The sequence below is a fragment of the Physeter macrocephalus genome, chromosome 17 (genome assembly GCF_002837175.3).
Source record: "Physeter macrocephalus isolate SW-GA chromosome 17, ASM283717v5, whole genome shotgun sequence".
Taxonomy (NCBI): domain Eukaryota; kingdom Metazoa; phylum Chordata; class Mammalia; order Artiodactyla; family Physeteridae; genus Physeter; species Physeter macrocephalus.
Window position 1 is genome coordinate 41,595,851 of NC_041230.1, and position 16,932 is coordinate 41,612,782.

Consider the following 16,932-nt stretch of genomic DNA (forward strand, 5'->3'; position numbering starts at 1 on the left):
GGCTGTTACGCGCGGGCGCAATCCCGGTGTGCACCCCTCTTTAGCCCGCCCGCCCGCCCGCCAGCCCGCCCGGTTGCCTCCTGGCGTCTCCGCAGCGCTTTGTAGAGGTTCAGCCGAATCTGGTTCGGTCGCTGCGCAGTTTTCCTGCATCCTGCAATCTGGAGAGAAGACTAACTGTATGTTGATTCTTCAATTCTAAGCAACACTCACCAGTTTTTTTTTATCATTTAAGTTAAACATGCTATTAATAGTGTTTGTGCTTTAGATAAGGCATGGATTGAGTATATACCGGGCACTAAAAAGGGTTGAAATGATTTACAGCGCTGTGTAAGATACCTGAATTGACTTTAAAAGAAGATTCCTTGACCATCGGGTTTCACTTTTTAAAAATGCCTAAAACATATGTATTATGTTTGTAAGGATATTGGGAAATTAAGACTGAACTTCGAAAAGTGAAAGTGTCCTGCGCCCAAACAGTTCCATTGCAGCCCAGACTTGTACTCCTCTCCTCAGAAATCTTCCCCCCAAATTGCAAACTCTTATTTTCTTGGCGTTTGAAACAATTCAGTTTTCTAGTTTCAGTTCCCACTACTGTCCCTCTAGCCCCCCCACACAGAGAGCATTATTTCTTTCTCTATATAAATGCCTTCCACCGTCTTACCTCCATGCATTTACTCTCGTGGACGCCTCTGCCAAGATGCCTGTTCCGTCTTCCTAGACATGGGCACCCCTATATGTTCAAGTGCTGGAAATACATCTTCATCTGAACCTTCACAGATTTAAGCTATACCCCTGTAGTGGAACTTTATTAACTACACTTGTTATGTCTTTTCTTCCCTAATTAGACTGTAAACTGTTTGAAAGTAGGGACCATACTATATTTCATCGTACCAGTCGTTTGATTATTGCAGTGGTTTTCAAACTGAGGAATGTGTTCTTGGGGTTTATACTTCAGAGATTTTTTGATTTTGGTGTCCACTTTCACAATGGTTTTTTAAAGTAATGTAAGCATCATTTGCACCATTTGGATAACCAGCTGAACCCTGAAAGCTGCCAGGCATTTTCAGTGCCCACATTTATTTGTATTTGTGATCTCATTTTGGTGCCAAGAAAGAGAACTGGCTAAAATACGTAGATGATGGATGTGCTACAGGTGAAGATCAAATGACATGCTCTATGAACAAAGGTTTTTTTTTTTAAATTTAATTATTTTATGTATTTATTTTTGGCTGCGTTGGGTCATCGTTGCTGCATGCGGGCTTTCTCTAGTTGCCGTGAGAGGGGGCTGCTCTTCGTTGTGGTACACGGTCTTCTCATTGCGGTGGCTTCTCTTGTTGCGGAGCACGAACTCCAGGCGCGCAGGCTTCAGCAGTTGTGGCTCGTGAGCTCTAGAGCGCAGGCCCAGTAGTTGTGGCGCACGGGCCTAGTTGCTCCGCGGCATGTGGGATCTTCCCGGACCAGGGCTCGAACCCATTTCCCCTACATTGGCAGGCAGATTCTTAACCACTGCACCACCAGGGAAGCCCTGAGCAAAGGTTTTTCAGCAAATTAATTAAAGAAAAGTGGTGAGAGAATTGATTCTTCCCTACAGCACAAAGTAGCGTGAATGACAAAATCAAAAGAACCTGTGCAGTCGTAGGCCAGAACTGTGTTTATCTGCTAAGTGGCTATTTAGTTTGGCAAAATTTGAATTTCATTGGTTTTCAGTTTTGTTTATGTTTAATTTCTATTCATTCTTTCATCAAATATTTATTCTTTGGCTTTTATGATTATGTAAGAGCTTTAGGAGAGAGATTACTCCTAGTTTTGTGTATAAATGTATTTAAGAAACAATACAATAATTTAAATCCATCGTAGGGGTCTGCAAGAATGGTTTTCTTTAAAAAAAAAAATACATCACTCAATTTTTAGCAACACTGACTTAGATATTCATCGTCCTCTATCCCCTTACAGCTTAGACTTAGCAAATAAAGCTCTATTATAAAGCTAAAGGCATAGCCGATTGTGTAGACACAGGTGGTGCTGCCCTAGCTATGAAGGCCCATTGCTTTATTGATCTCTGGCATTTGTTTTCAGCTTATAGGAACTCCACCTGGGGCCTTGAAACAAAACCTTTTGTCTCCTTGACAAATTATTACCAATTTCTAAAAGAATAATACTAAGAAGATAAACCCACCAAGAATGTATTTAAAGGACCAGGCAGCTGCTGAGCCCCAACACGTTTTTTAATCTATTTTTTATTTTTGGCTGCGTTGGATCTTCGTTGCTTCGCGTGGGCTTTCTCTAGTTGCGGCGAGCAGGGGCTACTCTTCGTCGCGGTGCGCGGGCTTCTCATTGCGGTGGCTTCTCTCCTCGCAGAGCTCGGGCTCAAGGCAGGCGGGCTTCAGTAGCTGTGTGAGCCTCGACACTTTTCATGCTCACAGCGCACAGAGAAAATGTTCTTCAAGGGAAGAACCTGGCTTTGGTTATACACAGGTATCATTCTAGGAAGTGAGCTGGATAGCCCAGAGCAACACGGAGAACGTAATTGTTATCAGCTTAACAGGTTCCGTTGCAGCTTTCCGGAAGCAGAAGAATACTGTCGTGCTCAGAGAGTACACCCTGCTTTCACTTGGAACCAGGAGGTTCAAGACCTCCTCCGGGACTTTCTGGAAGAAGGAAAGAAGTGGTGGGTTGGGGAAAATTTAACGCTGCTGGGAAAACATCAAGAGAAAAACAACCCAAGTAAGGCTCTGAGGTTTAGTGTTTATGAAGGAAACTTCCTTACTTTTACTCTGAGACAAGAGAAGGAAACAAATGTAAATCTTTCTCCTTTTGTATACAGAAAAAGCAATCACTTCACTTGTTACCATCATTCCTCTGAAATATCTCCACTTTTGTGCTACAGCCTTTGATTTGTCTGTGTCAGAAAAATGATGAGATTTTTCTCAGAGCCTCTCAAAAGTTAACTTACCTGCTGTTTCACTAAAAGTGTTGAGTGAGATTCTGAAATGGGAATCCTTTTACGGTCACTTTTTTTTCCTGGTAAATATCTCTTTATCATTCTCTGCCCCACGTTTTCTAACACAGAACCTTGGAGAGAAATTATTTGCCTCTTGTCTTCCTTACACAGATATTTTCAAAATTATGCACCATAATCTTCTGGTCTTAGAGAAAAATCCAAGGCATTATTATATCATCATCATCTTCATTGAAGTCTAGGTAAATTAATACTAAGCCTTGTGATAATGTATAATATGAAAAAATAAACAATCTATAATTTGTTGGGGGGGCAGTCCTAAATTTCCATCTATTGGAAGCTAGCAGGATTTGGTCTTCATATTTATATTTTTCTAAATGTTCGACTTTTGAGTATGAGCCTCATCTGGGTCTGGTCTCCTTGCAGCAGATGTCACAGCCCACTGGGCCCCCGCGCCCACCTGCATTTACCTGTTCCAAAACCCCAGTCGGATCTCGTCAAAAGTGGACTTGTGCTCACTGGGGCATTAGTTCATTTGCCAGGCTGGTAAGTGATGAGACCACATGCTGCCAAAGACCTAATTGTCAGAGACTGATTGTAAACAAGGAGAGCATGTGAGAGCAGTTGGTAAAGAGTCTGTGAGTGATGGACGGTAGTGGCTTCCTCCTGCAGCCCCTCTGGTAGTTGGCAGAGCCATTCCTTGATGTTCCCTTCACTTCCTGACTTGGTGGACTGTGGGAGAAAGTGTACTCATAAACCCCATTTCCCACATGTACCCCTCCAGTCCTTTTAGCACTTGGGCTTTAGAGGGAAGAACAGGAAGCAAAGGAGGAAAACAGAATACGGTGGAATATAGGGGAGCTTGTTATCATTTAGAGGTTTGCCTCTTCAGAGGTAGGAGGTGAGAATTAAGCGGGGGGTGTGCGTAGTTGGGGTTTTTTTTTTTTTCAATTAACGCTCTTCATGCGGTAGTCACGTAAAGCATTTGTTCACAGCTCAGTGAATTGACAGAATTCTGAGAATTCTCACTGATGTCTCAGACTGTCTAGGTAAAAATTTTGTTGCACTTGTTTAAAAAAATCACAAATACATTCTTATTAAAATATACAGCAGCTCTGGATGCTTCATAAAACAGAATACATTGCAATATTTCTCTATTACAAGAAAAAAAAGATCACCTTCCTCAAATACTGGCTATTGAAAGGACCCAGTGTTTCACAGTAATATATTTGTAGCTTCAGACCTCTCCTTCATCACCCTTTCAAGCTCTTTCTGATATTTTTGTCCCTTTTGCCATGATAACATGCATGCTATTTTTAAAAATTAATTTGTATTGGAGTACAGTGGCTTTACAATGTTGTGTTAGTTTCTGCTGTAAGCATGCTATTGTTAATGAGGCCAAGGCTGTGAGCCTGATCTCTGCACAAGTCAAGTGCCCAAGTGTTTCGTTCTTACAGACTGCATCCCTAGAACCGGCAGCCATCTTACAACTGTGTGCTTTTCTCATCATCACAGGAGTTTATTTCGCCAGACCCATCTCCAGGTTTGGAAAAACAACCCCTAATGTAGTCTAAATAGTGTTGATTATCCATCCATTTTTCACTCTCCAAGAGTTGAGCTTTTAGACTTTCTCAGTTACTCTTGGTTTTGGAGTGAAGATGCATTTCCTGGTAATATTTTTCATGTACTGGCAAGAGATTTCTGCTATAGAACATAGAATGTTTGTGCAGAAGAAAATCTTGGACAAAAAGAATTCTGTTCAATTTACCCAAGCCAGTTCTGTAAATTCTGAGTCTATGTTCCGATAATGAGAGGAAGTAGGTCACTGCGGCGAGGAGCTGGAGCTGTGGAGTCGGGCTTCCTGGGTTCCCATCTTGTTTCTGCAACCCTGGGCAAGCAGCTTAACCTCCATGCAGCCCAGTGTCCTTCCAAGGATTGTTCTGAGGATTAAGTAAGACAATACAAATAAGGTATTAGAACAATTCGCGGCATACTATAGCAATTATTACTGTTAACGTTATTGTGCAATTTCAATTTTTTGTTCAAAGTTTACCTTCTGCTTCTAGATAGCTTCACATTCATGTCAAAGGTGAAAACACTTTTGGAGATCCAATATTGGTATTAACCATTATTGTCAGAGCGTTTATACATCGTATTATGAATTTAAGAAATGCCTCTTCCAAAATAGCATGCCGGTAGGAGAAGTATTTGTAAATGTTCAAATACTTAACGTTCAAAAAAGAAGTCTGATGCGTCATATTATTGTACAATATTACTTCAGATACTTACTGACTTTTTCAACATTTGAACGGTTGAGCTCATTTTTCTTCATTTACTTTAAAAATAAAAACACTTAAAGCTCACATGTAAGAGCATTAAGAAATTGGAACAGTAAACAAGTTGGAATAAAAAGTAACAGTTGGTGTTAAAAGTGGTGTTGTAATAGGGTTAATATTCCTCTTGTAAGTGCCAAGACAGCCGTACTGGTTGTAAAAACTTTGAAATATTTCCATGCCATGGGTAAAGTAAAGTAATATTATAAACTCATTACTTCAAACTAACGATCATAGGATGATATGACGGCCATCGATAAATGGAGATCTATCCTAGGGACATCTGAAAATATTTTGAGACCTATCTGCCATCTGGCTAAGGTCACAGTGTTGCACATCCTTTGAAACACTGTGCTTTAGGAGAAGCATCAGCATATCATTAGCTCAAATTACATACTTGCTACTACTGCTGAATAATTTAGCTTTGACTTTGGTTTGGTTGTTAGTGTGTTATAGCTCTTGTTTAAGTAGTACATGCGTGATGTTTTCATATTTATAAATTCAGTAGTTTGTAATATGAAACAAGTTCCCACAATCCCTAATGAAAAAATGGATCTAGGGAATAATCACCAATGGCTGCTAGACTAATAAAGGTAGTTATTAGTTATCACACAGACGGACATTATGTGACTCCTGATGGAAGTACTTGACACCACCTATTAAGTGTTGTTATAGAAAGTAGAACTTGAATCTGATTAAGCCTCTAGAGCCAACCAGTTTCTAAAAAGTCAGAGAACTGAGGACATGTGAGATGGCACCGTGGGAATGCAGTCATCAAAATCCAGAATTGGGAAGCTTTACAGGATAAGCAACTCAGGTTTTACAATAAAGACATGGCAAGATTGAGGGGAGAGAATGAGGGAGGAAGTGGGAAAGGGCCACTCAGGAGAGTGGAAGTGAGAATAGGCTAGGGAAATACTTTGATTATCAGGCAGGGTGAAGGCAGGCCCCTCGGGGTTCATGATCCTGATTTAAGCTGAGATGTAGTCAGCGGGGTTCTATGATTTCTCCAGCCACGTTCAGCAGCGTGATAAGAAATAGCAAATATACACAGGGAGGCACATTCAAGAATGCTGTTGCCCACCTTCTGAACTCTTTAATCTCTACCCATAAGAATTATCAAATACAAAGGAGAATCTTATGCGTAGAATGTAATTTCCTAAAGTAAACTTAATACTCTGTCTTCTCACCGTTGACCCAATTGGTGGACCTAATTTTGAGACGTTGTGACTGTGCTCCAGAGCAAAAGACCTACTTCAGAATTCCTACGTTGTTGTTCTTTTTAAAAACAACTGGATAGTTATCTTTGTTTTCTTTAACATACGTGTTTTAATTATCACATATGTGTGTGTAGTGATTATTTTATAGACTTCCACCTAGCATTTTATTCTATACGTTAACTTTTGCACTGGCCTCCAAATAGATGCCTTTTCAGACCAAGATGCCAGTTATGAAAGAAATGGGAATAATTCTCATTCACATAGGAAACCCAAGAGGACAAAAAGAAGTCACAATACCGAGAAACAAAATGACCTCAGGTAAGTGTAGTGAAATCAATTCCACCCTTAAAGGATGCACAAGACTTAATGCCGAAATGTGTCATCATCACGGGTACTCAGTAAATATTCTTTACCTTCTATTTTGTCTGATCTTAGTATTGCAGTGTTTGCTTTCATTTTTTTAAATTTATTTATTTGTTTTTATTTTTGTCTGTGTTGGGTCATCGTTGCTGTGCGCGGGCTTTTCTCTAGTTCTCTAGTTGACGAGTGGGGGCTACTCTTCATTGCAGTGGACGGGCTTCTCATTGCGGTGGCTTCTCTTATTGCAGAGCATGGGCTCTAGGCGCGCGGGCTTCAGTAGTTGTGGCTTGCATCCTCTAGAGCACAGGCTCAGTTGTGGCACCCGGGCTTAGTTGCTCCGCAGCATGTGGGATCTTCCTGGACCAGGGCTCGAACCCGTGTCCCCTGCATTGGCAGGCGGATTCCCTGCGCCACCAGGGAAGCCCTAAGACAAGTTTTTTTCCCACAAATTTTCCATCAAAAAAGAGTCGTGCTAAAGCCCTTGCAAAGTCTTTCATATCGTGGTATTCTCCCTTTTTTTTTTTAAATTTTGAAAAACAAATACTATTTGGGGAAAATGCGTGAGTATGAAATGACCTCAATCAATATCAGTGTTGGCTAATTATAGAGATCACCTGACAGAATGGGTGAAAAAAGAGACAAATTTAAAGTGGAGCTAGGGTTTCCCTGGTGGCGCAGTGGTTAAGAATCCGCCTGCCAGTGCAGGGGACACGGGTTCGAGCCCTGGTCCAGGAAGATCCCACATGCCGCGGAGCAACTAAGCCCGGGCGCCACAACTACTGAGCTTGTGCTCTAGAGCCCGCGAACCACAACTACTGACCCCACGTGCCACAACTACTGAAGCCCGCACGCCTAGAGCCCGTGCTCCGCAACGAAGAGTAGCCCCCGCTCGTCACAACTAGAGAAAAGCCCGCACGCAGCAACGAAGACCCAACGCAGCCAAAAGTAAATAAAATAAATAAACTTTTTAAAAACCCTTTAAAAATAAAATAAAAAGAAAGTGGGGCTTCCCTGGTGGCTCAGTGGTTGAGAGTCCGCCTGACGATGCAGGGGACACGGGTTCGTGCCCCCGTCCGGGAAGATCCCACATGCTGCAGAGCGGCTAGGCCCGTGAGCCATGGATGCTGAGCCTGCGCGTCCGGAGCCTGCGCTGCACAACGGGAGAGGCCACAACAGTGAGAGGCCCGCGTACCGCAAAAAACAAAAAAAAACAAAAAAAAAATGCTGAAACATTCTCAGAGATAAAAAAAAAAAAAAAGAAAGAAAGAAAGAAAGTGGATCTAGTGATATTCTTAGGGGTGGCAGCTCACAACTTCAAGGGTTGGGTGTCCTTGTCAACAAGCCCCTTAAGTATCATTTAAAAAAGCAATTTAGAAAGTATTATGAGACATTCTCTCATCTAGAGAGAATATATATCTAAAGAACAAATGTAAAAATCAGCTTTTCTGAATGCTTTGTAAATGAGTACTTGTGAGTTGGGAAAAAAGTTAGTGGTAGAATTAGACGGAAGTAAAGATGAGATATTTTGGAAAACCTAAATAATTCTGGAATTTCTTCTGGTTATAATGAAAGCAGTAATGTTGAAGATGCATTTGAAAAGTTTGAATAAAGCTATGTCATGAAATTGAGTTTCAGAAGAGCAAAGCTTCTAAATTAATATACTACTTTGTATAACGTGATTTTAATTATGCCTTTGTAAAACTAAATTACTGAATTAAATAAGTAGACATTTGTTTCACATAAATCCTTCAGGTTTATATAGTCAAATTTGCTCAAAAATAACTTTTAAAAAATCTCATTGAGAAAGGAGGCCACCTTACATTTATGTGTGTGTGGCCCTTTAAAAAATTGTGTGTCACTTTGCTCTAAGTGTGTGCCTACTAAGTTTCATGTAAATGCATCTAATTATTTCACTCACTCTGAGAATATTTTTATAGTAGAGTTTATCATATTCAACTTTATTTTAATAACATGTCATTCCTTGCCTCGTTCTGTGCTTTCTGGTTCTAATGCTTCCTTGCTTTTGTCTTTCGTTGAAATTTTGTTCTTCAGTAGTGTTGTGTTAATTATTTACCTTCAAGAAGTTACTTTGGTTTTTTTTTAAACACATTCTTATACCTATGTTTTTCTAGTTGTCGGGCTCAGGAATGAAACAGTCTCTCTTGAAATCCCCTAATCTGCTTATAGAATTACAGCACAAGTTAGTTTTTTCACCTCCCCACCCTCACTCGCTAGATCTTGTTAGTATATTCTGTGGGTTTTATTCAGGTTATTGTTATAGTAAATAATTATTTTTATACTATACAACTTCTCTTAAGAATACTTTTTTCATGCTTTTATCAAAGCCAGATTTCCAACAATGATTTAGAATTTATTTCTGTTTTAACTGGCTTCGTATTTATCACCAACCACTTTGTACCGTAACTTCCCACTGCCGAGTTTTTAATTTCGTTTCTTCTCTATTCCAATTGTTTTTTCAAGAAAGATCTATTGGTGGAAATATTTTGGGAGCTTGTGAATAATCAAAAGGGGTCTTTCTTGTCCCTTCCTAATGTTAAAGGAAAACTTTCCCCAAAACTTTCCCCTGATCTAGTAAGCTTTTATTCAGTGACTCATGAGTTGGGTGACACCCACTCTAGCAGACAGAAAGGATCTCTTAAGAGCTGTACAAGGGGAGGGGATTTTTTTTTTTTTTTGCGGTATGCAGGCCTCTCACTGCTGTGGCCTCTCCTGTTTTGGAGCACAGGCTCCGGACGCGCAGGCTCAACGGGCCTAGCCGCTGCGCGGCATGTGGATCCTCCCGGACTGGGACACGAACCCGTGTCCCCTGCATTGGCAGGCGGACTCTCAACCACTGCGCCACAAGGGAAGCCCAAGGGGAGAGATTTTTATAGACAAAGATGAGCAGGAGCAAGGAGGTTATACTGGGCATTTACTAATTGGTTAAAGCAACGTTACTTCTCTTATAAGGAGCAAAGGGAAGTGATGGAGCTGGGTTATGTAACTTTTACTGGGCAGGCAGGCACTGACTGGTTGACTTTGGCCTTCCTTTCCTGGAAGAGCCGTTTGCTGATGCGGGGCTTAGCATGAGTGACTCCATCTTGGGCCTGATCTGGTTACTTTAACACCAGTGAGCCATATGTTAGCAAGGTGTACAGTTAAAAGGTAGGATCAGTTGCTGTAACAAAGGCCAAAATGGTAGCTTAAACAAAATAGAAGTTCATTTCTCTTTTCCGTAACAGTCTGAGTAAGAGGTCTAAGGCTGAAAGGATAGATCAGTGGTTTACAGGACCCAAGCTCTTCCTTGTTCTGCCATCATCAACTTGTAGCATCCATCTCAGGTCTATAAAAGCTGTTTTATCACCCTGCACTCTATGTTCACATTCCAGCAAGTGGGAAGGAGAGAGGGGTGGGTTGGGGGCTGATCCTTTTTTTTTTTTTTTTTTAAGGGCACAGCCTGGAAATTGCATCTATTACTTCTCATATCCCATTGGCCAGGACCTGATCACATGTCCACACCACTGCAAGCAAGGAGCGCTGGGAAACGTAGTCCTTAGCTGGGCTGCCATGTTCTCGTGGAAGGAAGGGAGGACCTAGTAGTGAATAACCAACACTCTCTACAATGAAAGTGATACAATTCTTTCCTCACAGTCTTCCCCCTCAAAACTCTGTAGACATCATTGTCTTTTGGCACTTAATGCTATAGTGGAAAAGATGAAGGCTAGCCACCCCCCCGTTTTTTTTCTGGTAGCCTTTTTTTTCCATAGCAGATTGCTTGTAGAATTTTTTAATCCTTGTGCTACAGAAACTTTTTTTTAGCATGCATCTAGGTTACTTTTCACTGATTTTGCCTAGAATGTGATGTGGCATATATACATCTTTCTTGGCTTATGAAAGTTTTATTCTATTCTACCCCTTTATCCCTTCTATTTCATTTGCTCTGGTTTTGTCCCTGAGAAATACCAGTTATCTATGTGCTATCCTGCTGGCTTCTGTCCTCCATATCTTTCCTGTCATTCTTTTAAGTGAAACGATGGTTTCCTATTTATCACTCTTTCTATTACATTCTGAAAGAACGCCTGACATTTATCCTGCGTACCCCTGATTTGACTTTTCCACCTCAGTTCTGTTCTGTATTACCTCCAACATGGATCTTAATTTTTCTGTAGCATTTTTGGTTTTCTTGAAATCCTCTAATATCATTTATTTCTTTTTTAATCTATCTCATTCTTATGCATGTTAGCTTCAGTTGGTTTATCTTTAAGATTCTCTGTTTCGTGGTACAGCCAAAAAAAAAAAAAAAAAGACTTTCAGTTAAGGATGTTAAACAGTTTTCTGAAATATTCTTCTGGCTTTTGCTGTTGATGATTTTCAGAGCTACACTTTCCTCTGTGTCCTTTGGAGTCAGTTCCCAGGTTCTAAAGTGCTATTCATAGGCTCCATTTTATTCTTTGTTTTTTTCCTTATCTTTTAAGGCAAGATCTGTCAAAACACATTTGTCTAAGACTAAGAAATTGTGTCACCCTAAATTCAGCAGCCTGTTGGCTTATTTAGTGGTCATAACCCCTTCTCAGATCGACAGTTGAAGTTCTGGGTTAGTTTGCTGTTCTCAGCAAGCTGTCAACCTAATGACCCTAATCTGAGGTGAGGTTTTACTCGTCTCTACATACATTGCTTTAATTTTCACATCGTTGGATATTATTACACCAGTTCTGAAGATGAGAAAACTAAGAGGTTAAGTCATTTGCTCAAGGCTTCATAGTTACAGTGAAAGGCAAACCAGCTCTGGACCCCAGATGTTTGACTTTTAGAATCCAGTTTGTTTTCAATCCTCCATCCTGTTAGTCTTCTGGCTTGTCGACAGATGTATCAACAGTGGGAAATGATCACTTTGGTTTCCTATATAAAACAATTTGTGTTGTTTTTAGCCGTGAATAATCCTCAAGTAAAATAGAAAGAAAGATTTCTATCCTAAAACTTTTCCTTGAGCTTCACTGACTTTTTCCTACAGTAGCCACTCATCTTTCAACCACATGCCACCCACCTGCTCATGCTAGTCTTGTAAGTACTGACCTTCATGGTGCACATCTTGGAATATTATTCTTTTTGTCATTCTTGGTGGGTCCTGGCAGAACTCTACTCTGTCTCGTAGAGGGCTCTGGATATAATTTTTGAAGAAGGAAAGGAAAGTACTTAAGTGCAGGAAAGAATCAGGTTTGGTGGATGCTTTATTAAAGAAAATTTTAAGGCCTCTGTTTGGCTCTCATGTTGGTATAATTAGCATTTGTTGGTTGGTTGTTGGTTTATTCCCTGCTTCATCCCAAAAAAAGGACTTGTGGCATCTTACCAAAATATATGCCATGCAATAAAATTTAATAATTTTTTTAAACAGGAAAAAAGAAAGAAATCTGAGTGAAAGGAAAATAAGGGTAGGGCCTCTGCATAATCTATAAATTTCACCTTCAGGGGAATTCCCTGGCAGACCAGTGGTTAGGGCTCCATGCTTCCACTGTAGGGGGCACGGGTTCGATCCCTGGTCAGGGAATTAAAATCTGCAAGCCACTCAGCATGGCCAAAAGAAAAAAAATAATTTCACCTTCAAGAAATTTCTCAGCCTTCTTGCCTCTGTGTCCTGCGTAGAAACCTTTTAGTGGATGTCTAAATATAGATGCACATTTATTTGATCCAACATTAACTGCAAAATGTAAGTTTTCTAGCAACATAAAAGAGAACAGGGGTGAAATAAATACCCCTTAAAGCAGTATTTCCTAAGTGATATTCTGTAAGATAACAACCAACATTTTTTTTTTTTTTTTCCCAGTACGCAGGCCTCTCACTGTTGTGGCCTCTCCCGTTGCGGAGCACAGGCTCCGGACGCACAGGCTCAGTGGCCATGGCTCACGGACCCAGTCGCTCCGCGGCATGTGGGATCCTCCCGGACCGTGGCACGAACCCGTGTCCCCTGCATCGGCAGGCGGACTCTCAACCACTGCGCCACCAGGGAAGCCCCAACCAACATTCTTAAAATGTTGCCAGAAGGAAGGAAAACAAAGGTTTTTGACCTTAGGACTTCTCAGAGCCTTTCATGCGCCGAAGCCTAACCACTGCTCACCGTCTCCGAGCGACCTCACCTCCCATCTACGCTGTGCATCTGCCTCCTGATCTCCCTGCTCCCAGTCCTGGCCCCTCCCTTTCCGTTCTCAACCCAGCAGTCCGAGGGGCCCTTCACAGCAGGATCAGATCATGCTGCTGTTCCTCAAAGCCCCCAAGTATCTTCCCATCTCATGCCGAGTAAAACCATACTCTTCTTGATTGCCGGACGTGCCATGCTCTCTCCACCCCTGTTCCTTCCTCCCACCCCACCCCAGGATCTTCCTGGTCTCCCCCAATTCCCCCTTTGGCTCATCTCGCCTCGTTCCTCAAACAAAGCCAGCAGGCTGTGGCCCCAGGGCCTTTGCACCCCTCAAATGTCCATCTCCAATGTATTGGCAGAGCTTTCTCTCTCCCTATATCCAACTGTCAGCAAAAATGCCCTCTCCTGATAGCTGAGCACCCTTTCTCTTCATCTGCTTACCTTTGTTTTTTACTTTACTTTCTTCAGTACACGATATAATTTGTGTATCTGTCACCACCACAAAAATGGAGGCTCCATGAGGGCAAGAACTTGCCTTGTTTTGTTCATTGCTGTATCCTCAGTTCCCCAGAACATTGCTTCACATAGTAGATGTTTAATTATAATTTAGTGAATGGTTGACAGTAAGCACAATAATATAAATTGTGAATTTTAAAGAGGGTACTGTGGTATGCCACGTTCTCAAAACTGTTAGTGCACAGGATCTTTTTGAGAGAAATGCCTATTACTACCTCACAGGGCATGGGGGTTCTAGAACAACTTTAGAAATACTGCCTTAATTATTCATCATTTGGTAAAATCATATTCAGCCTTTTCCTTTGCATATTTTAATCTTTTAGTCCAAGACCCCACGCCATTCCATCAGCCCATTTCCTTCAATACCACCTGGAGTCACACAGCAGGGAGTATCAGTCATGCCTGTACCTACCAGCCAGCCTCTCCCTGTGCCACCAGAGCTCACCAGGCCTGGATCTGTAACACATGCTGGAAAAGCTCCGATAGAAATAACTTCAAGCCCCAAAGAGGACTCACATTCCAGGTGTCTTCACCACTCATCCACAAGCATCATTTCAGAACACATCTGATCAGGTAAATATGGAAAATTGAACTCACAACTTGGGTACCCTTGTGACCCTCAAAAAACACTTTTGCTCTTTCTTTCTAATATGGTGATGTTTCAAGACAATGATGCTGGGAAGGAGCCGGGTTCACCCTTTACCTCTGAGCAGAACCTAAGAATGCCCGACAGATGACGGGGTTCAGGGCAGGCTGCCCCAGAATGTGCCCCTGTGGCACGAGGATCATTTCAAGCTGAAGATGAAGAAGGCCCAACAAACTCGAGAAGAGCTTTTTACCTCCCTCTTAATTGCCGAAAAGAAATTAGGTAGGGAGACTGTACCAGGAAGAGAGCTATTACCAAAGATAACTTTTCTTACATTAGAAACACATCTCCGCATGGTGTGGCAAACATTTGTTGACCAGACCTTTCCTCTTCTCATCTTTTGTGAACTGTCTTCCTACCCTTTGATGTCCCAGACCCCTACCCCCTTCTCCTTAGCTCAGGATGGCAGCTAAACCTCAATAGCCTGTCTTTGAGTCTCCCATCTTTGGGACTCCCATACATACGTAATTAAATTTGTTTTTCTCTTGTTCATCTGTCTTATATCAACTTAAAAATTATTAGACCAGCCAAAGGACCTGCAAGGGAAGAAGGAAAAAGTGTTCCTCCCCTAACAGACAAGCCTATATCCCAATTAAAAGCAAAAACTAAACAAGTCCATGAAAATATTCCACAATGGGTTTTATACCCATTTATTTATTTATTTATTTATACCCATTTCAGGATTTAATGTCTTCTTTTTTTAATTTAATTTATTTTTTAATACAGCAGGTCCTTATTAGTCATCAGTTTTATACACATCAGTGTATACATGTCAATCCCAATCGCCCAATTCATCCCACCACCACCACCACCACGCCACAGCTTTCCCCCCTTGGTGTGCATATGTTTGTTCTCTACATCTGTGTCTCAATTTCTGCCCTGCAAATAGGTTCATCTGTACCATTTTTCTAGGTTCTGACTTAGTTCACTCTGTATGACAGTCTCTAGATCCATCCCCGTCTCTACAAATGACCCAATTTCGTTCCTTTTTATGGCTGAGTAATATTCCATTGTATGTAGGTACCACATCTTCTTTATCCATTCCTCTGTCGATGGGCATTTAGGTTGCTTCCATGACCTGGCTGTTGTAAATAGTGCTGCAATGAACATTGGGGTGCATGTGTCTTTTTGAATTATGGTTTTCTCTGGGTATATGCCTAGTACTGGGATTGCTGGGTCATATGGTAATTCTTTTTTTTAGTTTTTTTAAGGAACCTCCATACTGTTCTCCATAGTGGCTGTATCAATTTACTTTCCCACCAACAGTGCAAGAGGGTTCCCTTTTCTCCACATCCTCTCCAGCATTTGTTGCTTGTAGTTTTTCTGATGATGCCCATTCTAACTGGTGAAGTGATACCTCATTGTAGTTTTGATTTGCATTTCTCTAATAATTAGTGATGTTGAGCAGCTTTTCATGTGCTTCTTGGCCATCTGTATGTCTTCTTTGGAGAAATGTCTATTTAGGTCTTCTGCCCATTTTTGGATTGGGTTGTTTGTTTCTTTAATATTGAGCTGCATGAGCTGTTTATATATTTTGGAGATTAATCCTTTGTCCGTTGATTCGTTTGCAAATATTTTCTCCCATTCTGAGGGTTGTCTTTTCATCTTGTTTATGGTTTCCTTTGCTGTGCAAAAGCTTTGAAGTTTCTTTAGGTCCCATTTGTTTATTTTTGTTTTTATTTCCATTACTCTAGGAGGTGGATCAAAAAAGATCTTGCTGTGAGTTATGTCAAAGAGTGTTCTTCCTGTTTTTCTCTAAGAGTTTTATAGTGTCCGATCTTACATTTAGGTCTCGAATCCATTTGGAGTTTATTTTTGTGTATGGTGTTAGGGAGGGTTCTAATTTCATTCTTTTACATGTAGCTATCCAGTTTTCCCAGCATCACTTATTGAAGAGACTGTCTTTTCTCCATTGTATATCCTTGCCTCCTTTGTCGTAGATTAGTTGACCAGAGGTGCGTGGGTTTATCTCTGGTCTTTCTATTTTGTTCCATTGATCTGTGTTTCTCTCTGTGTGCCAGTACCATACTGTCTTGATTACTGTAGCTTTGTAATATAGTTTGAAGTCAGGGAGTCTGATTCTTCCAGCTCCATTTTTTTTCCTCAAGACTGCTTTGGCAGTTTGGGGTCTTTTGTGTCTCCATACAAATTTTAAGATTTTTTTGTTCTAGTTCGGTAAAAAAAATGCCATTGGTAATTTGATAGGGATTGCATTCAATCTGTAGGTTACTTTGGGTAGTATAGTCATTTTCATAGTATTTCTTTTCCAATTTGTATTCCTTTTATTTCTTTTTCTTCTCTGATTGCCGTGGCTAGGACTTCCAAAACTACATTGAATAACAGTGGTGAGAGTGGACATCCTTGTCTTGTTCCTTATTTTAGAGGAAATGCTTTCAGTTTTTCACCATTGAGAATGATGTTTGCTGTGGGCTTCTCGTATATGGCCTTTATTATGTTGAGGTAGGTTCCCTCTCTGCCCACTTTCTGGAGAGTTTTTATCATAAATCGGTGTTGAATTTTGTCAAAAGTTTTTTCTGCATCTATTGAGATGATCATACGGTTTTTATTCTTCAATTTGTTAATATGGATTATCACACTGATTGATTTGCGTATATTGAAGAATCCTTGCATCCCTGGGATAAATCCCACTTGATCATGGTGTATGATCCTTTTAATGTGTTGTTGGATTCTGTTTGATAGTATTTTGTTGAGGATTTTTACATCTATATTCATCAGTGATATTGGTCTGTAATTTTATTTTTTTG

At 40.9% G+C, this 16,932-nt stretch overlaps 1 protein-coding gene across 1 annotated transcript in view; it reads left to right on the forward strand.

Moving 5' to 3' along the window:
* Positions 1–1,053: 1,053 nt before the first annotated feature.
* PKD1L3 (polycystin 1 like 3, transient receptor potential channel interacting) overlaps positions 1,054–16,932 on the forward strand; it is a 74,309-nt gene continuing 58,430 nt past the window's right edge. The window contains 6 exon segments of the mRNA XM_055078918.1: positions 1,054–2,724; positions 3,386–3,505; positions 6,716–6,830; positions 12,694–12,925; positions 13,845–14,039; positions 14,041–14,094. Of these exon segments, the coding sequence (XP_054934893.1) occupies positions 2,436–2,724; positions 3,386–3,505; positions 6,716–6,830; positions 12,694–12,925; positions 13,845–14,039; positions 14,041–14,094 (1,005 nt within the window). The 5' untranslated portion in view covers positions 1,054–2,435.